Raw genomic sequence first — 23171 nt, forward strand, 5'->3', positions numbered from 1 at the left:
GTGTAACTTCATTTCATTCAAAAATGCCATTAAATAATTTATTGAAAAACTTATCAAAACTTCATAGCTCATCGGCTCAACAAGTCAAATGGGCATATTCACAGGTATATTCACAGATAAACACAGTGTCAAACCAGCAGGGGTGGATACAGCATCCTACTGAAATCATAGTGCCACCTTGTGGTTTCTGCTGATCATAGATTTGTTCTAATTTGTGACATAAACAGTAGGGGATATTACAAAAACAATACATGAAGTCGGATACTTATTTTGGTGTTAATCTACAAAAATATCAAAATAAACAGAAGAAAAACAACCTTGATGAAATTAAATAACAAATACTACATCGTTTTAGAGGCTGGAAAGACATTATATTTTCTAAAAATATTTAACTCATTATAAAAATAAAAACTTCCACTGATTGACTGGATCTCTATGGGCTTCTCACTGCTGTTGCTGCAGATATTGTTTTGTGAATGCCTCCAACTGTTTCTCTAGTTCTGTGGCTTTATGTCTGCACAGAGAAGAAATTAACTTTAGTTTAAAACAGTTTTGTTTGAATTGTTTTCAATAGTGGCCTTAAGGGGGTAAACTCACCGCAAGCTCTTGGAGTGGCTCTGCACTGTCTCCAGTTCATCTATCTTGACAGTGAGTCGCTGTATTTCTGCTTCCAGCTCTCGTTGTGTCTGGTCCACCTGCTTACAGAGGCGAGCAAAGGTTGTAGCCATCTCCCTGGTAACAAAGAGGACACAGTCATAAAACAAGGATACAGAGGGACACTTGGTGGGAGTGGATGCACCTAATGTAAATGAGGGCCATATGCTTTTAGAGTAAACTTCAAGACTAGATTATATATATATATATATATATAAATTTCAATATATAGTACATTCATTTTCAAAAAAATAATCAACTATCTACAACATTTTCACCGACTTAGAAGTCGGATATGGTATTATCATTGTTCAATAATGAACACTCACAAGCCACTTATTCAAAAAGAGGTACACAAACTGTATTTTCTTGTGGGACCAGCTTGGGAAATGAGAGTTTCTGATGGAAGATGAGCACTCAATAATCGTATGCACACCACTCCAGCTTATTATTCATTCACTCCATACTCAGTGGTAGCAAGGTACCCATGTAACTGCAGCTGCCCTTGGGTAGACTAACGCAAACAAGGCTGTCAACCTGAGGCACCACCCCGTTCGACCACCACACCACATTTATACTGGACAAGGTGGGTGAAGTGATTTGCTTAAGGACAGCCCTTTATCTCAATACCCCTTGGACCCTACTTTGGACACCTCTGATCTAGGAGAATTACCAGAGACTTACTGTTGGACCTGATGACTGCAGTTAGCACTTGTGAAGCTAACAATCAGCTGCAGCTTATCTGTAGCATAGTCTACAAACTGGCGTTTTAATGAGCGCTCTTTTGCTTTTGTGGTCCAGGTTAATCTTTCATAAAGGTACAGCAAACCATAGAGGGAGGCAGTCAGAGCAATCAGCCTCCAACCAACCGCTCTGTAGACCTAAAACATGAGCAAAATAACAAGTTAGATTTGCATTGATTATTTCAGACACTAGTAATTTAGATATTAAAAAGCAACATACCACCCCCCCCACAATAATAACACTCATGGATGTGCGGGAAGTAAGAGATGCCACGTTTGTTGCCATGGCGAGCATCAGGTCGTCCTGTGTCATTACAGCTGTTTGCTGGTTAGATGGTCCTACAATGGAGGGAGGACCTGAAGAAGGGGTCTGAGCTGGAGGCAATGCTGGTTGAGAAGCCTGCTAAATGAACATCAATTAGACTGCTTATAAGTATTTTAGATATAACATAAGCGTATTGACTTACTGTTAGTTACCTTAAAGTTCTGGTCCATTATTTTAAGGGCTCTCTGTGCATTGACAGAGCCCAAGAAGCGGTGAACTAATGCTGACCAACCTAAAGAGAACTGAAACTCTATGTTCTCCTGGAAGTCACAGCAGATTGTGGCACAGTTTAAATCGTAACTCAGATCAAACTTCCGGCTGGGGACCAACATGTTGATTTGCCCCTGGACAGAAGACGGGAGCAGAGGAAGCATACTCTCTGGAAACAAGGAGAAACAAGATTTAGGAGTTTGTGGCATGACATGGTTTTTAAAAAGGTGAAAGCGAAAGAAAATTTATACCAATCATGTAACTCTGACAAGACTGAACAGAGGCAGTGACAGCATCAGAGCAGCGGAAGGCCAGGTTTTTGCCCATGCCTTCCTCGACATGAGTCAGTAGCTCCTACAATAAGAATTCCATGTTCTTCTTTATGTAGTATATGCACACAAAGTGATGGGCAAACTGGCACAAAGACATGAACTTACAGACTTGTACAGCTTGAGGACATGAGGCGAGGGATGAAAGTCTCCATGAAACTCATCAACAATTACATGTAGACGGCAGATCTCCTCACCCATTGCACTGGACACCTAAATGGTAAAATTAAGTAACTTAGAAAGCTGATAACTAAAATACTGTGTATCCACATGTGTGGTACTGCTGTACCTTTGATTCAACATCCTCACTGATGGCTTTAATCTTCTTTTTGATGTCATCAATGAGTAAGTTCAGCTGATTTTTAACAAAATCGAGTCGATCCATCTGGTATTCTCGATCCTCCAGGGCTGCTACTCTGAAGACCCAACCCCAAACCAAATGTTATGGCACTTACATAAGAGATATTCCATATAAATGAGCCAGGGCCTTTATAGATAACTTTTTTTTTTTTTTTTTACCAGCTCACTTGAACAAGAGCATGAGAAAAAAGAAGAAACTGTTTCCCACCTCTTCTCTGCTGCCTCAATGTTGATGGCATCCATGATGCTCTTGACTTTTTCAGTGATCTGCTTGGCCCTGATAGTGTGCTGTTCAAACTTTGTTTTCACTGCTGACTGCGAGATACACTCCTGCGAGGCCATAACACACACATTACTGTGACACTTACAGGGCTGCACAAACTGGAGTGTTACCAGGGACAAAGAGGCAAGCTGGACACCTGCTACTTTAACAAAAGAGAAATTGGAAGAAACTGAAACGTTTAAAATGCCTGTAGCAGTTGTACATCTTGTGTCCATCAGCCAACATGTCACAGTAATCAGAAATTATAAAAACATAAATAATGAACTGAATAACTGACTCTGTAAATTAAGTAGTAATTATTAAAAAAAAATTAAAAAAACAAAACAAGACTCAAGAGTCAAAATACAATCTGATGAAACAAATTAAATCAGCCTACACCAAAGTGAATCTAGACTTCAGCAATGAAGACTCAGGTTGAGAGAAAAGGCACTTGAGTGTCAAAATTCCTGTTCGAGTGAATCTACAAACATAGTACTGCTGACAAATTAATCACTGAAAATCTGGTCAAACTTGAAGACCAGCCTTGAATGCAGCCACATGCATTTAATCCACCAACCACTAGGTTTTAGTGACATTTTAGGAAACTGATTGTAGTCTTAAGTGTATTAATAAGTCATGAGACATTCAGGCACACCTCAAACCTCCGCTCAAAGCACTTGAATTCGTTCAGTCTTTCTTGGAAACCATCAGCCAATGCTCCACCTGTTGAGCAAAATATATTAATTAAAACATTAAATTCAAACTAACAAAGGCTGTTGTGTTATGCACACTACACACAGATGTACTTCCTACAGAACTCCTGCAGTTGTCGTCCCCGCAATCCCAGCATGCACCTCCAAATTGGCAGAGGTCGTGGCAGAGAATTTCCATAGAAATTAACAGCGCCAGTGGTAATTAACAAACTTTATCGGTTTGTTTCAAAGATTGTGGATTATTGTTGCACACTGGGATGTACACATTATCAAGTGTAAAAGAAAACCTGAGCCTTTTACAGTATTTACCAAGCTCCAGACTGACGGCAGAAGTGGATTTCTGCAGCTAAATGGGCTAGCCGCTAATCAAGCCATACATTAATTAAGCTATGAATGTATTTTTACATTGCTATTGTGTGTTTTTTTTTTTTTATGATTCAACCATAGTCTCATAAGGATTCAAAAACCGTACGTTTCTGTATTGTCATTAGCATTATAGTCCATTAATTAGGCAAAGAGTGAGTAGTTTAAAAAGAAACTATCCGGAATGCTTTTTGCTAAACACTGTTAATTTGCTTAGAACTGTCGATTATAGAAAATAAAATCACTAAACTAAACTAAAACAAAACTAAACACGCAAAAAACATTCATTTAACCTGACATAAGTAATTTAGCTGCTAATTATTGCTATTTTTCACAAACGTCTTCAGGGACCTTCTTTGATGATTTAAGAATGTGAAAAGTAAACCAGATGACCAGATATTGCAGTTAAGGCGAAATCTACACAATCTATACTCTTTAAACATTAGTGACCTTGACCTGGCATGGGCGTTGTCTTGATGTCATTACCTTTAAAATAAATAATTTTCTATGATTTAATTTAAAGACAAAAAACTCCAAAAGCTAATTTTGGTGCTATTCATTACCGCTGATTCACCACTGCCAATACGGCATCCCTGTCAAATTCAGTCACATGGGTGCAGGAGCTCTATATAATTAAAAACAATTGTGGATTGGGTCTTACCAGTCTCAGGCATGCCCTGTGCTCGCTGCATACGTGAGTTGAGCACCTCTTTGGCAGAAACAAAGAAGATGTGGTCAGGGGCCTTTTCACCATCCAAAACCTTCAGCTCCTCCACCAGGAATTTGACACAGCGGTCAGTGTGCTGCTTTCTCACCTGCAACAAATGTGCTTTAATAAGTAACAATGTCACAATGCTCTACGTTCTGCGATTACTGTATAAATATAAAAATGAATTATAAATAATAATGTATTTGTTACCAGTGGCATGCTATGAAAAATGAACATGGGGACACAGACTTACATCATCCATATATTCTGGCTCATTCGCAGAGGCATCCCAGCGGTTGTTCAGAATAAAGATGTTTGGTTTTGACAGTCGTTCATTTACTTTATGGAAGAAGTGCTTTTCCTGGGTATAAAATACATAAATAATATTACTTTTAATCAGCAGCCAGTGAGCAAGCTCTGGCCCCTTTAACAAAGGCATTCAAGTTAAGAGGCTGAGCCCCAGTTTACATTGTTCAAATGCCAGAGGGGAACAAATAAGAACTGGGCCAGCGCTGGCATGAATAAAAGTATAATAAAAGTATTAAGCATATTCTGCTTTTACTCTGCTTCCCAATATTTGATATATTCACTGATGATATGGTTTGTTTTTAACATGTGTCAATAGTTTGTATTTATAATGTAAATGAATTTTACTTTTGCTGCATTACATATACATTAACCAATAACAATAATACTCTTACCGTGTTCATAAGAGTAGACTCAGAATTAGCAACCAGAACAAAAACATCAGCGTCTAAACAAAATTTGTCGATCCAGCTGTCTAGTTGTGTCGTGACATCTGTCCCTGGACTGTGGAGTAGAGATAAGAAAATTAGCAACTTGAGATTCAAATAAAGATAAATCATTTGTGTGGTATCTTTTACCTGTCGACAAGCACCAGATCATCTCTAAGTAAAGCACATTTGGTCTTTGGCCAAAAGACCCGAACAAGGCAACCAGCATCCAGGCTCTCATCCATGTGCAGTGCATGAGCTAGTTGATTTACAGTCTGTATAAAAGTGAAGTCATTATAACCAAATGTCAGTGTATTGCAATGTTTTCTTGCCCAGATATTGGTCAGTGATTTAAGAGAGGCGTGTCTAGTGTAAACACAGTAAGGTGTCACATGATGTGTATGTCATGTAACACTTTACACATAGGTACATTTGAAAAGCCCCCCTTTAAGAGTTTGTCTCATTTAAAGGTTGTTCATACAAATGCATTTTGAGCATAAACTTTTTGTCACCTTAATGCTCTTTTCTTCTTCGGAACCCTCAGTCTTCAGATAAGCCTTGTCCTCATCTGTACCTTCCACACTTAGAAAGCAATTGGTTGTGTGTCCAATTCCACTGGGCAATACTCTGTCCCGCAGCATGGCATTGATCACAGTACTTTTACCATTACTCGTCCTGAAACCGCAAAACAATTTAACAATTATAAAATGCGTTAGCTTATATAGTGCATATGGGAGACACTCAAAAGTTCAGCATTTCATGCATAATTCACTCGCTCTCCATACTCTGATACGTTATTTCTGCAGGGATATCTGCCCTGAGGTACTGACAGAGGCGTGGCTGTGTGTGTAATTAGTGGTATTTGACAGCATTGTAGACACAATCATTCATGTCATGAACAGCTTATATTATAAAGTTAAATATATACTAGTATGACATTGAGTAAAGCTGATTTTAAATTGACAAAAAGGGGTATACCTGCCAAAAAATGCCACTTTCATGTGTCTTCTTGCTAGCACCTCTTTTATGATTGACAGCTTGTCAGCATAAGCTTGAATCTCTAACTTCTGGTCTTTATTTGCAATGTTTTCCAAAGACTTATTTTCACAAGTTTCTGCAAAACAAGACAAGATAATTATTGATGGAGAGTGGAAAATCAACAGTTTTGAAATTTGTGAAAAGTCAGTCTCGTCACTTTCAACAAATGCAGAGGTCTCTTTGACATAATCCAGTAGCTGTTCAAACACCTCACTGATCATCTTCTTGGCCAACACAAAGTGCTTCAATGGGGAAAACTCCCCACGGGCAGAATCTGTTCGTCTAAGTGGAGGGGCTGTAGCCATTCTGACAGATCTGAGGACAGGGAAAGGTCAAATACAGTTGCACACGGAAATTACGTCCAGGTCATTAGTTTTTACATATCTAACAATCAATTCTGTATTCATGGCAATTTATAAGCGCAAAAACATGTAACAGCCTATACTCAAGCCATAAGAATGAGAAGTAAAAGTGACAACAAGGCAGTTTGTAACACTCTGTTACACAGTACACTGAGCAAATCGGTTTTAAACAGCAATAATCACTTGGATTCAGAGACTACTGAACACACTAGTCCTAAATAATCATCATGAATGCAACCCGTCAGAAAGACGGGTTCATGGATGTCAAATTACGATTGGAAACAACGTGTTAATATAACACCAGACGCCTGGATAACCGCTTTATCTTTATCGTGGCACGTCATGCTATTTTACCAATAAGACCAATAATTACACGCATGTTCATTAGGATGCTATCAAATAAACTGTCTAACAAGCATTAACACACGCAAAGTGGAGCCATTATTATGGATTACATTGATAAAGCAAAGCGGTAAACCAATGCTAAGCTAGCATCAATTCTTGTTATAAATCTGACTTAATGTCAGCCTACCTCCTATCTTATAGACAGGACATAACACAGTGGAGGACCACAAAAGTAGCTGCCTGCTTTCTAGTTCAAATTCTTGATGTCACTACAACTAACCTTGTGTTTTTCAATCTGAAGCGGCACTGACCAAGCTAACAGCGGCTAACTGGACTCCCTAAAAGCTTGGCATTTCGTCCAAGGGCGGGGCTTAGGGTTCTATGGAGCTCCACAGCCCCGCCCACTTCGAAGTCTGCTCCGGTTCCGGAAGTCAATTTTCCATTCATTTTTTCCATAGACTTTTCGAAAAATTCAAATATTACGAGTTCAAAGACATCTCGGAGGTTAACCAGCTACGAGATAACTAATATCCATAACGCGGCTGATTTAAGTCCATGAAGGCTGTTTAAAACGCAAGATTGGGCGAAATATTTGAATAACTTCACAGTTACAGTTTCAGAAGCAGATTTTACTCACTTAACTTACTGACTTACTGACTGACTAGTTAGTTAGTTAGTTCTTATGGAGCTGCAGTTTCTGGAGTGGACACCTTTTCTCCCCGCTATTCAACAACATTTTCAAGCTTTTCTCTTCCCTCTGTTCTAGCTGTCTCTGAGTACATTCTTAACTCCAAACCCTCTACCTCCCAACTTGACCCTATTCCTACAGCTCTTGTTAAATCCTGTCTCTCTTCTCTTGCCCCCATCATTACTAACATCATTCACTCCTCCCTGATTACTGGTTCGTTCCTTCATCTCTCAAAACTGCTTCTGTCACCCCTATTCTGAAAAAACCTGGTCTAGATCCTAATAATTTCAATAACCTTCGTCCTATTTCCAACCTGCCCTTTATCTCCAAAATTCTTGAAAAAACTGTTGCTTCTCAACTACACACCCATCTTGCCACTAACAACATCTATGAACAGTTTCAATCCAGTTTCCACCCACTCCATAGCACAGAAACAGCACTTCTTAGAATCACCAATGACCTCCTTCTAGCCTCTGACTTTGGTTTACTCTCTATTGTCATCCTCCTTGATTTAACAGCTGCCTTTGACACCATCTCCCACAACATTCTCATTCACAGACTTCAATCCATTGGTATTTCCCACACTCCTCTCTCCTGGTTCACCTCATATCTCTCTGATCGTAGTCAATTCATTCATCTCAAATCCTCCAAATCCAACACTCTCCCTGTCTCTGCTGGTGTTCCCCAAGGCTCTGTCCTAGGTCCCCTTCTCTTCATCATCTATATTCTCCCCCTTGGTCTTCTGTTCCGTAAACACAATATTCACTTCCACTGTTACGTGGATTACACCCAGCTCTACATCTCCACCAAACCTTCCTCATCTCTCCCTCCAACCTCTCTTACCCTCTGTTTACAGGAAATTCATTCCTGGTTCTCCTCCAACTTCCTCTAACTTAACAGTTCTAAAACCGAAGTCCTCCTAGTAGGCACCCCCTCTACTATCTCCAAATCCAACAGCTTCTCCATTTCCATCCATGATTCCACTGTCCTTCCTTCCCCTCAGGTCAAGAGTCTGGGTGTCATCCTCGACAGCACACTTTCTTTCCACTCCCCCATCAATAACATCACCCGCTCTGCCTACTTTCACCTCCGCAATATCTCTCGTCTCTGTCCCTCTCTCACTCCTCACACCACTGCCATACTTGTTCACAGTCTTGTCACCTCCTGGATTGACTACTGTAACTCCCTCCTCTATGGTCTCCCCAACAAATCCCTCCAGAAACTGCAGCTTCTCCAAAACTCTGCAGCCCGCATCATCACCAGAACCCCATCTTCCCACCACATCACCCCCATCCTCCAAGAACTACACTGGCTCCATTCCCTCTCGCTCCCTCCGCTCCTCTTCCTCTCTCCAGCTCTCTCTCCCCTCTGCCCATCTTATCACCATGGGGGGCAGAGCCTTCAGCTGCTCTGCTCCCCAGCTCTGGAACTCTCTCCCTCCTGACCTCCGCAACATTGACTCTCTTCCACTTTTCAAATCCAGACTCAAAAGCCACCTGTTCACACAATCCCTCACCATCATCCAGTTTTGTATCTGTTTTATCTGTAAATATGTGTTTTTTTTAAACTTTGTCTTGTACAGTGTCCTTGAGTGTCCTGAAAGGCGCTTTCAAATAAAATGTATTATTATTATTATTATTATTATTATTATTCACCAGGTAAAAAAAAAAAAAGGAAACACTTTTTGACCAATCAAAGCAAATTTAGACCTACAATCAGCTTTTCCTTTTCCTGAACTGAAGAAGCGGCTTGGATGAGCAGCGAAACGTCTTCACTCCTACAAGATTTGTTCAGTTGACAGATTTAACTTCGTTGTTTGCTAAGCTTTTCCTTTACTTTCTGTTGAAACAACAGCCAATTTATGTTGGTGGTTATGCTCGACAGGTTAAAGTTAGCATCAGGATTTTTTTTTTAGGAGCAGGTACATTTAGGGTTTGGGAATAAGTTTACTAACCTTGTCAAAACTGAGCTGTAATTTTTAGACTAAAAATATGAATAAAGGTAAAAGCCCCCAGAACTGCGTTTAACGATCACAACATAATGTCAATGTCCCTGAAACGTGCTGTAATTACATCTGCTATGACATTCTCTGTCTCTTCAGCAGCAGCAGTTAGTTTTGATTGTCATGGAGCTAACCTCTGCGGGACGAAATGCCCAGTTTTTAGAGAGTCCACAGTCCCTGCGGCTGAGGAAACAATCTTTCAAAACAAACGTCGCGTTTACCATTTGAGAATTTGAATGTCGAAAATTATATTCAAAGTACACTTCACAAAGAAAAAAAACTGTTCAAGTGAATGCAATACGCTTCTCTGAGTGGAGAGACAGAAAATGTCACAACGATTTAGCCTAAATTATGAATTGAACAACCACGCATTATGTAAGAAACAGGACAAATATTGAATAAAAACGACTCTAGCTGTTACTGCAATTTACGGTTGTTTGGGTTGTTGAAACGGGTCTAAAACACAAGTACTGCAGTGATACAGACCCAATCGAACATAATATAGTAGACCTAGTAGTTTACGTTTTATAACTTGGGGACTCTATGTATTTAGTGTAACTAAGAACTTCACTAAAGAGGCGTGGTCAGTGACGAAAAGGTTGGCAGACCGAGAACAGCCAATCACAAAGCAAAGAATTCAGCCAGCCCAGCCCCGCCCCCGGCTCTGGGGTTACTCCAGTGTAAAGCAGCACAGGTTCATTGACAAGTTCTCACTGTAGATGTTGTGTAAAGTAGGACCCTCAAAACAAACGTTTTTTAATTGCCTTTTCTCTTTTTAGGTGCCCCTTTTCTCTGCCTCCTTTAAGTAGGCTACTTCTTTGATTTTCCTCTTGGCCTGTTGCTCCTCCTGATCCCAGAGTGGCCTGCCAATAAGAACGACATAATGCCAATTAGCCAATTAAAGGTGCAATAAGTTTCTAGTGGAAGGTATACCGTATACTGGATACAAAATAATTAAATGTTGGCCATATACCCTAAAAATATGATTTATTTAAAATAACTCACACAGGCCTATATGCTACAATAATTAAGGTTGAAACCGAATATTTTAGTAAAACAATATATATTTAGGCTATAATGTCAACATTTCATTTTTTGAGAGTAGCCTCCATGGAGATTATTGTTTTTTCCAGGAACATTCCTCAGTAAAGCATTAAACTTATCCTTACTTGTGGAGACAAGCAGGTTACTCCTCTAGGCCAAGTTACACAAGTCAGATCTGTGGAGATATGACAAAAGTCACACTAAGAATTCAAGGTAGTAATAATACTGTAAAAGATTGCAGGCAAAGCATTAATATTTCCATAGTGACAAGCAGATGGCAAACCCTTATGAAAGGTTACATAGTGCACATTATAATCTAATCATATTTGGATGCATTTTTTAGTCTACTTGGTCAGCTTTATTTAGTGGCTTGTTGTTCATATTAGTCGTTTTTAAAACTTATGTGAATCAGTGAATGGGACAATGGAAAAGAGGAAACGCCTCTTTGTGTGTATGTGAGTGACCCCGTCCACTGTCAGTATCACTCTGCGCTGTGAACACGAAATACACTCTCGGGACGCCCAGTCTGGAACCTGGCTTTGGGATATTGACAATATTATCAACTGTATTTGATTAATTTGGAATAAATTTGAGATAATAAGGATAATATTACATATTCTTTTTTGAAAGTTATATGTGGATTGAGCATGGATAATTAAAATGGTGAGGAAGAAAAAGCTGCTTGTGTTTGAGTAAGTACATTTTAATTTGTTCATCATCTTATACAGTATGTTACATTTGCATTGCAGTTAGATATCCATATATACATGTGTGTGAGTGTGTGTGTTTTTAAACTGTCTAACTGGGTTTAGTTGATACATAGGTCAAATAATATGTGGCTGCTTTCTTTCACTGTAGCATGCACTATCATCCATTAATAATGAGGTGTAGCAAAATGCTCTCCTGGACTGATGCTGATGTCCAGATGTAAAGTGGTTGGACTCTCACTGACACTTGATATTGGCACAATTAACTGCTAATAACTTGAAATCTGTATTGAAAAATAACTCGAGGGGAAACTATTTTTCTGTCAGCTTCCTCATTGTGTTAGTGCCATTGTAGCTCAACCAAGAGCCAGAGTGAATTGTCTGTATGTGTTGTGTGCGTGTGTGCGTATTGTGTATGTGTGTGTGGTTGGTCTATACATTGTTGAGGTTGTTGAGGTTTTTCTTTCAATTAATAGGCTATATGTTTAGACAATGTTTGGCTACAATTTTGGGACATTCTGAGTAGTGTTTACTTTCTGTATGACCCACTGTATGATGACAAACTGAAAAATATCACTGGAGACTGGACTGTGCCATGTGTAATATGATGTGTGTCTTTTTCTCAAAGTGTTTGTGGAAGCATGATGTGGGATGGATAAACAACAACACTTTGCTGTGAGTTTAACAACGATGTCTATTGTCACTTATCAGTCTCATCAGAGAGCATAACACAATTTCATTATATTTGAAATTTAAATGTCATTGTTGAAATACACTAATAGTTGTAGTGTATTAAAAACATACTCTTCATTGTTTACAGATGGCCTCAAATGACCCTGACCTTCCTGACCCTCCTGGTGACCCCCAGCCAGGTGACCTCATTGAGATCTTCAGACCAGCCTATCAGCACTGGGCTCTCTACCTGGGAGATGGTTACATCATCAACTTAACTCCTGTTGGTCAGTTTGCTTGTGATTTTTTGCATACTTATTTCCCTTTAATGTTCAATGCTCATTATATTTTCATTGGACACTACGGATTTGTTCTTTATAAAATTTTGTCCCATTGTTCTCTGACACAGATGAGAGCCAGGCCGCTGCCATGTCCAGTGTGAAGTCCGTCTTCAGTAGAAAGGCAGTGGTGCGCATGCAGCTGCTCAAAGAGGTGGTTGGAAGTGACTCATATCGGGTCAACAACAAATATGACCACAATCACACTCCTCTACCTGTATGTGAGATCATCGAGAGAGCGCAGGTGCTGATTGATCAGGAGGTCTCCTATGACCTGCTGGGAAGTAACTGCGAGCACTTTGTTACTCTTCTGCGCTACGGGGAAGGGGTGTCTGAACAGGTCTCTCTCTGTTTATTAACACTTTGCTTTTCATGCTCATTGACCTTATAAAGTAAAACTATATTGAAATCCAACATATTACAACATATTTGTTATTTATAATAGCCTATTTATTTGATACAATTACAGAAAATAATAACTTTGTCCTCAGTAAAATGCAGGATATTGTTCTTTCTATCCTCACAGGCTACACGGGCCATTGGGGCCATCAGTTTGGTGACGGCTGCAGCCAGTGCCTTCTCTGTCCTGGGACTGATCAACACACGATCCAGGAACAGGCCTTTCTGACCACTGGGCACTTCACCAAAGAACCCCATATTACTAAATAAATACTTGTTGTTGAAAGAATCCTTTTTGTGGTCAACTTTTATTTATCTGCCTCCAAAACACCTGATATAGGCCTATGCAGCACAAATAATCCAGAGTCAAAAGATTAAAAACATTTCATACACCAGAATATATATTGACAGTTCAAAATGGAAAAAAGGTTAAATCATGTGGAATAAAATTATGACTAGCAGCCAGCAGGTGGCGAAAATTCACGAAGTCGGATGTTTGACGAGTAATGATGACGTCTGACTTACTGCGACGCATTTTACACACGTGTTTTGTCGACTCAACTCCAGTCGGTGACAGCAAATCTTGAATTGTAAAAGCATATCTGCATCAAACTACACTGCACATACCCGACTGTAAACATGGGGAAGAAACTCAAAGTTGGAAAGACCCGAAAAGATAAATTCTACCACCTTGCCAAAGAAACAGGTAAACACACACATCTGCGTTCACCTTAGCTTTTGTCAAAACATAGTTCGTTGAAGCTCATCATCGCGTCTTGGATACTTGAATAGTTTACATTTTATCTTTACAGGTTATCGTTCTCGTTCTTCTTTTAAACTTATTCAACTAAATCGAAAATTCCAGTTTCTTCAGAAAGCCAGGGCCCTTGTGGATCTGTGTGCTGCTCCTGGAGGATGGTGAGCTTTTGTTTCGCTCATGTCAACAAATGTTAATTTACATCAAGTTTTTCTTTAACGTTCTAAAGCACAGTACAGTACTCGCATTATATGTTGGTACATGTGCATATGCTACGTGTTTTGCATCGAGTGTTTGTGATTATGTGATCTTGGTGAAGTCATAAGCGAGTGTCTATATTTTCCAGGTTGCAGGTGGCAGCAAAATTTATGCCAGTGTCGAGTCTTATCATTGGTGAGTCTCGCATTCTTTCCACTGTATTGTTAAATCTTTAAATGCTCGTTCACACTCATTCATATAATGCTCTTTTAACAGGTGTTGATCTTGTGCCAATCAAACCTATTCCCAGTGTTGTCACCCTTCAAGAAGACATTACTACAGAGAAATGTAGACAGGTGAGGGTAACAGCATATCAGGAGCAAGATTCCATTTTATTTATCCATTGATGATTATCCATTTTTTTAATTTTTATTTTATGCAGGCTCTTAGAAAAGAGCTCCAAACTTGGAAGGCTGATGTTGTGCTTAATGACGGAGCTCCCAATGTGGGTGCAAACTGGCAACATGATGCTTATTCACAAGGTATGAATGAGAAAAATAATATTTAATACACATCAGTGGAAATTGCCTGAACTATTTCTTGTTTATTTCCAGCTCATTTAACTCTGATGGCTCTGAAACTTGCCTGTGAATTCTTGAACAAAGGAGGCACTTTTGTGACAAAGGTTTTTCGCTCTAAAGACTATCAGCCTCTGCTTTGGATTTTTCAGCAGTTTTTTAAGAAGGTGCAGGCCACAAAGCCTCAGGCCTCAAGAAACGAGTCTGCTGAAATCTTTGTTGTTTGTCAGGGTAAGTTGGAAAATGTATTTACATTTCAATGGTTTCAGACTCCTATAAGTAGCTGTGTTTTTCTTTAGGTTTTGTTGCACCAGATAAAATTGACAACAGGTTTTTTGACCCTAAGCATGCCTTCAAAGAGGTGGAGGTCCAGGCAAAAACTGTAAAGGACCTTGTTTCTGACAAAAAGCCAAAGGTTTGGCCAATCATATAATTTCAAGTTAAATTTCCATGCATTTTTTAAAAAGACATTCATTTTATTATACAGTCTGTTTGTATTTCCCTTTCCAGGCAGAGGGGTATGCTGATGGCGACTTGACACTTTTTCATAGTTTTACAGTGACTGCTTTTCTCAAAGCTGAAAACCCTGTAGATTTTCTATCCAAAGTCAGTCAGGTAAGATTATATGGTCTGATCAATGCAGCTTCAAATTATTTAGATAATCACAAATAATTGCACTAATACTGTCTTGCACTTTAGCAATGCAACTGTTTAATGCTCTAAATGCAATGTCGTTATTACTTGTGACAATGACAAATAAACCCTTGAATCTTGACTGTTAAGTTTCACTTATATTGATCTCTTTTTTGCAATTACAGATTAAATTTGACAACCCTGATTTGGAGAATCATACATCCACAACTGAAGAGATCAAAGAATGTTGTCGTGACATCAAAGTGTTAGGCCGAAAAGAGCTGCGGTAAGACAGAATAATTCAGTGGAAGAATATTTTTAATTCTATCATTGATAGATTGTTTTGATTACTTATTTTTTTTGTTTGCGTATTTCTAGAATGCTGTTAAATTGGAGGACTAAACTTAGGAGATATCTTGCCAAGATACTTAAAGAGCAAACAAAGCAACTGGATCAAGATATTAGGTAAACTACAGAGAATATACAGATGCTACATATTTTTTGTTTGAACCCGACAGGCATTTAACGTTCCATATTTGTTACTTTTACTTCAGCTTAAGTTCTGATGAACAACAAAGTGATTCAGAGAAAGAACAAGACAATAAAGAGGAAGATGAGCAGGGGGACAGTGAAGAAGAAATGGACAATAAATTGGCTCAGCTAAAGGCGGAGGAGGTGGCTGAGCTGAAAAGGTTTGTCAATGTTTTAAATTTTTATTCTAATATTCTTTATCTGGCAAGTTTGTAGCCTTACCAGCTAGAAACAAAAATGGGTTTGACTGGCAGGTCTGGCTTACAAAATAGTATTTTTCCATGTTGCTGTACACATTCTCTAACTTGGATTGAGAATTAAAATTTTATCTTGTGGGCTATTAGGAAGAAAAGAAAGATACTAAAGGAGCGGAGGAAGCAGCGAGAGCGTGTAGAGTTAAAAATGGACTTGCCTGGTGTATCCATCGCTGATTCAAATGATGCTTGCTTGTTCTCACTGATGACTGTAAAGAAGCAGAAGGTACAGACATTAACAATATTAAGCAAATTTACTTTTTAACTCACTACCTCAACCAGCTATATTTTCTTTCTCAGGTGCTTTCTGATGTATCCAAAGGAGACATGTTAGCAGCTGATTCCATGGTGGACGGAGAGGATGACATTCACTTTTCGGACGACGATGACGATGCAGATAAAATGTCCCTGGCTTCTGAACTTGATGATGATGACTTGGAAGAAGTGTACCTGAAAGAAAAAGAGCTTGAGAAAAAAGCTACAAAAAAGAAGTGAGTTGTAAATACAATCATTTATTTTCTATTGGAGTTAACAATAACTATAGTACGACATGTCTTTTATTATAGAGTGAAATTTGCAGAAGAGGAGCCTGAAGAAGATGGAGATGAAAGTGGTCTGGTGGTAGAGTTAGAAGATAAAGAGGAGAAGAAGGAACGAGAGACCAACCTGTGGTTTAGCAAGGTTTGTCTTTTTTACAACAATAGTTTTTGTATTGTATAGTATATATTATTTCAACAAATGTATGAAAGAACTTTACACAAAAGTTTTATAAAATATTCTTTTTTTTAAGGGCATCTTCTCTGAGATTGACCTGGAAGGAGATGCAGAGAGTGAGCTGAAACACACTGAATGGTTACAAAACAAACAAACTGGTAACACTATTTGAGCATATTATTATCAAGCTGGAAAAGATGTACAGCTATTTAATTGTAGCTACTTATTTTCTAGCAAAGGCCAAAGGCACAAAGAGAAAAGCTGAGGAGAAGGAAGAAGAAGAGGAGGAGGTTTCCACGGCTTTTGTAGAAGAAGCAGGACCTTCGCAGATGGCAGAGGACAGTGACAGTGATTCTGATGACAGCGATGATGAAATGTAAGCTCCTGTTTATATTCATTTAAGTGATTTGCCAACTCACATCTGCTCCCAACCAATAAAACAACCAAAAATGTCCTGTTTACAGACAAATATCACAGATGAAGCAGGCCAAAGGGGCAGCTGGGATGTCTGCCGACGCAGATGATGATGATTTTCAAGTTGTTCCTGTAGAAAGCACGAGTAAGAAATTAATTCATACATATTGAATATACTGCCAAATACAGGAACTAATTGCAACCTGTGGTAATTTATTAGGTAAAAAAAATCAGATTTTAGATGCGGAAGGTTTGGCTTTGGGCTCACAGATTGCTGCATCAAAGAAGAGAGCCAGAGATCTTATTGATGATTCCTTTCATAGGTAATATATTTTCGTGTTGTTATTTGTGGCTATTTCTTAGTGTTACAAATGTTTGACTTTGATGAGGAAATCCATGTTAAACATGTCCTAAACTGTTGGCAGGTTTGCTAGCTCTGATGAGGCCTGGGAGGTACCTGAGTGGTTCCTGCAGGATGAGCGGAAACATAGAAAAAAGCCAGTGCCTGTCACCAGAGAGATGGTAGACGAGTATAAACAGAAATGGAAGGAAATCGATGCCAGACCAATCAAACGCGTTGCTGAAGCCAAGGCTAGAAAGAAGAGAAGGGTGATTATTTATTATTTAATCAATCAAGAAAAATATTTATTATATACAGAAATTATGAACTATGATGAGTGATATGATTGTGATTTGATTTTACCAGATGATGAAGAAAATGGAACAGGCAAAGAAAAAAGCCGAGGCTGTTGTCAACACTGTGGACATCTCTGAAAAAGAGAAGATGGCTCAACTGAAAAGGTGACACCACTGCCACAACAGAATCAATAGGCATATTTATATAATGTGTATTAAGTCTTTGTTTTGCATTTTTCAGTATCTACAAGAAGGCAGGCCTGGGTAAAGAAAAGAAACAAGTAACATACGTTGTTGCTAAAAAAGGAGCTGGAAGAAAAGTAAGACGGCCTGCAGGTGTTAAAGGGGTCTTCAAAGTGGTGGATGGTCGAATGAAAAAAGATACTCGAGCAATGCAGAAAAAAGAGCAAAGAGCGAAAGGCAAAGGAGGCAAAGGGCGACCGGGCAAAGGGAAAGCAAAGGGCGGCAAAGGACAGAAAGGAAAGTGAACATTCCCTGTTCATTTTGTTTCTCAATGTCTCGTTCAAGCTGTACATTATTTGAGCAATGTAGCATCACATTTGTGGCTCTGAACTGTGTGATGAACTCATAGTTAAACAAGAGTTTCGTCTTTCTGAAGATGTACCATCATAAGTATGATGATTGAACTGTACAGTATGAAAAACTGTCTGCTACATTTGTAAATACTGGATGATATGATAATGTTTCTGTATCTTATTCTTATTTTTGCTCTGTTTGAAATTTCATTTTATAATGTGTCACATTGCAAACCATAACATAAACCGATTTTGTGCTTGGATGATGAATGTTCATAAGAAATAAAATGGATTGCTAGGTTTCAGATGATTCAATATTTTATAGGCTAATATTAATACAGATCGGGACTGTTAAAATTCATATTTTTTAAATGTAGGTTTTTGTTGAGATAGTTTTGAAGTCTGGTCACTAACAGAAATTAGGTTTGACATTTTGTTAATTTTTATTTTAGACATTTGTTCTGATTTTTTATATATTTAAAAAAAAAGGGTTGCAATTTAAGACAAAGCCACATACATTTACATGCAAATGTATGCTGTTTTGTATGCAAATATTTTAATGATCCAGAATTCCCTCATAAATCTTAAATTATCACTGAATGCAAATAAAACTTTTTCCTTTTTTTTTTTTTTTTAATCATATACTCAAGTGACGCACAAGGTACGAAATTGAACACCGATTGAAAGAGTCACCACCTATAAATATCTTGGGTTTTGGCTTAATCTTATCCTTTAAAAACATACGTACATACATAAGTCTAAAATCAAAATCATAATTTTATTTCAGAAACAAATACATGAAATATTTGCACTTTGCCTACATATCCCAATGGTCTTTGCGGTTGTTTTCACCAATCGTAAAGCGTCTCTTGTGTCGCAAAGCCTTGTTGTTACAAATGCTGAAAATATCCCCTTCTGTCAATAGGGTCATGCTTTTTGTTTCGCATTCGTGCTGCTAACGCTAACATGTGGCGTAATTACTAATAGTAATTGGGGGGTTTTGTGCTTTTTATAGCGACGACACTCGGCTAACGCTTGTAACTTACACAAGGAGAAGTAGCACCTGTTTTCTTTATGTGGCAGAATGTACTTTATTGTACTACTGAGCTGCCTGGCTCTGGCTGTCACTGAACAGCCCGTGGATGACGACTGGATAGACCCGTATGATATGCTCAACTATGATGCTGTCTCAAAATCTATGCGGAAACCCGCTGAGGTCAGAGTCTTCAAACTAATAAACAAGGAAGACATTCTGTTTACTAAGGCAGCTGCTTCCCTTATTAACTTTTTTTTTTTTTGATCGATAGTCCTCCAACTACCCCAATGTGCCAACCAAAAGAAGAGGATACTCTGAAAACTCAGAGGAGCCGAGTCAGTGCACCAGGCGTGTGGAGATTTTACAGAAACAGGTTGGTGAAACATGAATTATACCATATGATCCAGTTTAGGAGTCTTTTGTATGATTGATGAGAGTACCTTTCAGAATGAAAATCAGCAGAAAACGATTACCCAGCTGTCTCAGCAGCCTACATGTAACCCAGTGTTCAAGAGATTCCTCAGCAGACTCATCAAAGAAATTGAAAGAGTTGGTTTGGTGAGTGTTGTTTTTATATTGTAGTTTATTTTACAAATGTGATAAATATAATTTTTATTTTTTTCAGCCAACTGACTCTACAGACAGTCTGTATGATGCCCAAATAAAGGTTTCCAAACAGACCCTTGCAGAGATTAGGGCTCTGTTGGATGGTGAAGAGAGCTGGAGAACAGGCGCCCTTGACAATGCTATCAGTCAGATACTTACTGATCTTCGTCCACATGACTATGAGGCCTGGGTATGGCGTTTTGAGCACACATTTGGTGTGGAGATGGATACAGTTGTGATGGTAAGAAAGTTAGTAGAATATGTTATGGTTTTTCCAGACAACTTTTAAAGATGTCCAAAGTCAGGCTCAGCATTTATTTCACTTAGCAGTTATTTATTTTCTTGACAGTGATAAAAAATATTTTTTACAGGATGGTGTTGGGTTTTAAGGCTCAATACTTTATAGTCTGTATTTGCATTTGTAAACATTTTGTTGTATTGTTTTCAGATTGCACTTTGTGTTCTGATGATTGTGGCCATCATAAGCACTGAGCTGTGGTCAACCATCTCCTGGTTTGTGCAGTTCAAGAGGTTATTTGCCGTCTGCTTTATGATTAGTATTGTCTGGAACTGGTTTTACCTCTATAAGGTATCCAGCCTAAGCTTTGTTTTTAATGTGCAGTATGTTCTTTAAGGTTTTTAACACTTTGTATTTCTTTCAGATTGCATTTGCAGAGCACCAAAATAACCTTGTCAAGATGGATGATTTTAACCAAAAATGCACAGGAGTAAAGAAGATTGACTGGAGTGATAGTTTGAAAGGTAAACAAACTATAACGTAATCTGTACACCAAGTGTACTCACACAGTTGATTACCAGTACTGATTTTTGAATGCTTTTGAAGAGTGGTTTAGAAACACTTGGACTCTCCAGGATGATCCATGTAAACAGTACTATGAAGTTCTAATGGTAAACCCCATATTGCTGGTGCCTCCAACCAAGGTGTGTCTTTTTGAACACTAAATCACTGTAGTGAAAACATATTGTAATATAATATATTGTAATATAACACATTTTGCTCTTTTAGGCAATTTCTGTTACCATCACTACTTTTATCACTGAACCACTAAAACATTTTGGCAAAGGAATCAGTGAGTTTCTTAGAGCTCTTCTCAAAGATCTCCCTGTTCAACTGCAAATTCCAGTTCTTCTCACTATTGTGCTCGCCATATTGGTGAGAATGCCACTTTTAATAAAAGTCTGTGAAAATTGATGTTGATGATAGACTTGATTGACTTTGTTCTTGCCTAGGTGGTCATGTATGGAGGTGTGAATGCAGCCTTCCAGCATGGCATTACTGCACCTTTCCGCAGACCGCATAGAGATCCACACGATCGTCTTGAGCCTCCTCCAGAGCGTAATGTGCCTCGAATTGAAGGAGGGGGGGACGCACCAAATTATGAACCCCCACCACGACCACATTGGGGCAATGGGAATGGAGGAGGCGACAGAGGTAGAAACCAACTCCGCCAACGTCCTATGAACAGAGGCCTGGAGCAGAGACAGAAGATCACTGTTCACACCCTGGGAAATATGGACCACAACAGAGATGAGATCGATGCAGATCTGAATGAGGGTCACTTAGATTCAGAACGGTCCATTTCACAGTTAATAGTCGAAGCGGAATCAGCAGGAAATGTGGAACAGGCTGAAGTCAATAAAACTCAGCCAAAAACTAAAGAGACACTCAATAAGGAACCTCCTGGTGCCAGCAACGAAGTTACAGAAGCCAGAGCTCCACCAAACACTGTAGAAGAGAAATCCGCATCAATGCATGAACCACCACAAATGAAAGGGGCTGTTGATGTAAGTTCATTTATTATTCTTGCAGTGGAGTTATCAAAGCCTTTAAAGAGCACACCCATTCACGTAAAATGTATTTAAAATGATGATAAATAATTTTTCTTTTAAGCGTTCATATATTGAATGACACATGGCCTGTATTATCTGTATTTATCTTTCCACGTTTCAAATGTTACATCCATAGCAAAAAAAAAATCTATATTTTCTTTTTTTCTTTTTCTAGAAACAAGATGCCGCTGAAAAAGACCCAAGCCCTGATGTGCTCCCCCAAATTATTAGAAGAATAGAAAGTATTGGACATCCTGTTCAGGAAACATCACCAGACGCGACCCCATAGAAGCCAAAGCTGTTGTAGATCTTATTACTTTTATATTGTTTAATGTTGCTATGACTTAGGCCAGACAGCCCTCATTGGCTTTTGATAGTCACTCAGGTATCAGAGGGTTTCTATACTGGCTGAATGAATGAGTATCGTAAAAGGGACAATGGCCCTGTTTATAAAAGGAAGTTCAATTAACTCTGGGTTTAAGAGTTAGCTCAGGGTTAATCTCCCCTGAGACAGACAACTTGGAGTTTCTGTTTCACTAAACAGATTTAGAGCAGAGTTAGAAAATTCAGATGGTAAACCTTACGGTTAGTAGAAGACACAAGACTTTATCAGTGGATCCAAGAAAAGAGGCTTCACAAGGTTAACTAAACCAGAGGAGGCTTCCATCTTAGAGAGATAGGAAATCATGTGACTGAACAGGTTTAATATGAAAGACATATGGAGGAGCACATTGTTTAATCAGTGTATCCTATTTGAGTATGAAGATTCAAATAATATTACTCAAAAGGCCCACATAATTTAGCTGCAGCCTACTTGGATAAATTTAAAAATTAATTAAAATAAATTAGTTTAATAACAGTTTAACTAATCTCTATGAGCTGTGTAGCTCATTGAGATTGTAAATGGATCCTACATAAATTAAAATTTTAAAACTGTTCCATGGTGATTGATTTTAATTAACTCTGTGAGGTATGACTTCTGTCTTTTCAGTGTTGGCAAAGTCTGAGTTTGGCCTAAACCTGCTTTTTGAAACAGGGTCAATGTGAACTGGAGGTGCCAAATGACCAGTTTAAAAAAAACTTTTGAATACCTACAAATCTTGCTGAGCTGCTGGGATGCATTTTTATTGTTGAATGATACAAAGGTTAAGACTGTATGTCTGTGATTATGTTGGTTTCTTTGTGAGCAATATGTGATGTTGACTGTTGTTTTTCTATTTAATAATGACCGTTGTAAACAGTGGCCTCCTTTATAAACTTTAGTCTGTGTATTTGCTATACAATAAAAAGCATGCTCTTCTTGCGTTATTTACTATTCCATGTTATTCTAGTGCTGTATAATATGAATATGAAACGTGACAGAGCATCATTAAGATAAATGCCCCTAGTGGCAGACTTAGGCAGTGACCTGTGAACCGTGCACGGACTGT

At 38.6% G+C, this 23171-nt stretch overlaps 4 protein-coding genes across 7 annotated transcripts; 3 read left to right on the forward strand and 1 right to left on the reverse strand.

The window, feature by feature from the left end:
• Window position 1: 1 nt before the first annotated feature.
• On the reverse strand, window positions 2–7503 carry mfn1b (mitofusin 1b). 4 transcript variants are annotated; one of them, XM_055221127.1, is made up of 18 exons: window positions 7428–7503; window positions 6598–6755; window positions 6381–6516; window positions 5915–6077; window positions 5553–5677; window positions 5370–5478; window positions 4922–5029; window positions 4621–4774; window positions 3539–3606; window positions 2830–2951; window positions 2551–2677; window positions 2370–2474; window positions 2184–2286; window positions 1875–2101; window positions 1618–1797; window positions 1339–1535; window positions 598–732; window positions 2–514 (listed from the first exon to the last, which is right to left on the reverse strand). In XM_055221127.1, the coding sequence occupies exons 2-18, from the start codon at window positions 6743–6745 to the stop codon at window positions 445–447; spliced, it is 2277 nt and encodes a 758-aa protein (XP_055077102.1). In that variant the 5' UTR covers window positions 6746–6755; window positions 7428–7503; the 3' UTR covers window positions 2–444. The 4 variants fall into 4 exon arrangements, with proteins under 4 accessions (XP_055077102.1, XP_055077100.1, XP_033821704.1 ...); XM_055221125.1 differs by having other exon boundaries at window positions 10–514; window positions 1618–1800; XM_033965813.2 differs by having other exon boundaries at window positions 10–514; window positions 1618–1800; window positions 7335–7437.
• A 3876-nt stretch (window positions 7504–11379) lies between these two features.
• Window positions 11380–13286, forward strand: plaat1 (phospholipase A and acyltransferase 1). Its single transcript, XM_033965864.2, has 5 exons — window positions 11380–11573; window positions 12217–12263; window positions 12409–12547; window positions 12670–12938; window positions 13125–13286. Exons 2-5 carry the CDS (start codon window positions 12240–12242, stop codon window positions 13224–13226), a joined length of 534 nt encoding a protein of 177 aa, XP_033821755.1. The 5' UTR covers window positions 11380–11573; window positions 12217–12239; the 3' UTR covers window positions 13227–13286.
• Window positions 13287–13498: 212 nt separating this feature from the next.
• On the forward strand, window positions 13499–18215 carry ftsj3 (FtsJ RNA 2'-O-methyltransferase 3). Its single transcript, XM_033965812.2, has 21 exons — window positions 13499–13703; window positions 13810–13915; window positions 14101–14147; window positions 14229–14308; window positions 14395–14494; window positions 14567–14761; window positions 14830–14945; window positions 15041–15145; window positions 15349–15449; window positions 15542–15628; window positions 15718–15855; window positions 16039–16174; window positions 16249–16439; window positions 16515–16629; window positions 16739–16821; window positions 16904–17038; window positions 17127–17221; window positions 17297–17399; window positions 17502–17685; window positions 17783–17877; window positions 17954–18215. Exons 1-21 carry the CDS (start codon window positions 13637–13639, stop codon window positions 18198–18200), a joined length of 2526 nt encoding a protein of 841 aa, XP_033821703.1. The 5' UTR covers window positions 13499–13636; the 3' UTR covers window positions 18201–18215.
• Window positions 18216–19098: 883 nt separating this feature from the next.
• On the forward strand, window positions 19099–23052 carry clcc1 (chloride channel CLIC-like 1). Its single transcript, XM_033965828.2, has 10 exons — window positions 19099–19464; window positions 19556–19657; window positions 19732–19842; window positions 19910–20131; window positions 20339–20479; window positions 20553–20652; window positions 20735–20832; window positions 20918–21064; window positions 21142–21696; window positions 21917–23052. The coding sequence occupies exons 1-10, from the start codon at window positions 19333–19335 to the stop codon at window positions 22028–22030; spliced, it is 1722 nt and encodes a 573-aa protein (XP_033821719.1). The 5' UTR covers window positions 19099–19332; the 3' UTR covers window positions 22031–23052.
• The last annotated feature ends 119 nt before the right edge of the window (window positions 23053–23171 follow it).

Source organism: Periophthalmus magnuspinnatus, chromosome 4 (assembly GCF_009829125.3).
Source record: "Periophthalmus magnuspinnatus isolate fPerMag1 chromosome 4, fPerMag1.2.pri, whole genome shotgun sequence".
NCBI lineage: Eukaryota > Metazoa > Chordata > Actinopteri > Gobiiformes > Gobiidae > Periophthalmus > Periophthalmus magnuspinnatus.

Excerpts from the sequence above, each read along its gene's own strand:
- mfn1b (XM_055221125.1), bottom strand. The coding sequence starts at position 6,745 with ATGGCTACAGCCCCTCCACTTAGACGAACAGATTCTGCCCGTGGGGAG. Across the intron at positions 6,078-6,380 it reads AAAGTGGCATTTTTTGGCAG|GACGAGTAATGGTAAAAGTA; the intron begins GTATACCCCTTT and ends TTGCGGTTTCAG. Across the intron at positions 1,801-1,874 it reads TAATGGACCAGAACTTTAAG|CAGGCTTCTCAACCAGCATT; the intron begins GTAACTAACAGT and ends ATGTTCATTTAG.
- plaat1 (XM_033965864.2), top strand. The coding sequence starts at position 12,240 with ATGGATAAACAACAACACTTTGCT. Across the intron at positions 12,264-12,408 it reads ATAAACAACAACACTTTGCT|ATGGCCTCAAATGACCCTGA; the intron begins GTGAGTTTAACA and ends CATTGTTTACAG. Across the intron at positions 12,939-13,124 it reads GGGAAGGGGTGTCTGAACAG|GCTACACGGGCCATTGGGGC; the intron begins GTCTCTCTCTGT and ends CTATCCTCACAG.
- ftsj3 (XM_033965812.2), top strand. The coding sequence starts at position 13,637 with ATGGGGAAGAAACTCAAAGTTGGAAAGACCCGAAAAGATAAATTCTAC. Across the intron at positions 15,856-16,038 it reads GAGGTGGCTGAGCTGAAAAG|GAAGAAAAGAAAGATACTAA; the intron begins GTTTGTCAATGT and ends GTGGGCTATTAG. Across the intron at positions 17,400-17,501 it reads ATTGATGATTCCTTTCATAG|GTTTGCTAGCTCTGATGAGG; the intron begins GTAATATATTTT and ends AACTGTTGGCAG.
- clcc1 (XM_033965828.2), top strand. The coding sequence starts at position 19,333 with ATGTACTTTATTGTACTACTGAGCTGCCTGGCTCTGGCTGTCACTGAA. Across the intron at positions 20,653-20,734 it reads CTGGAGTGATAGTTTGAAAG|AGTGGTTTAGAAACACTTGG; the intron begins GTAAACAAACTA and ends ATGCTTTTGAAG. Across the intron at positions 21,697-21,916 it reads AAATGAAAGGGGCTGTTGAT|AAACAAGATGCCGCTGAAAA; the intron begins GTAAGTTCATTT and ends TTCTTTTTCTAG.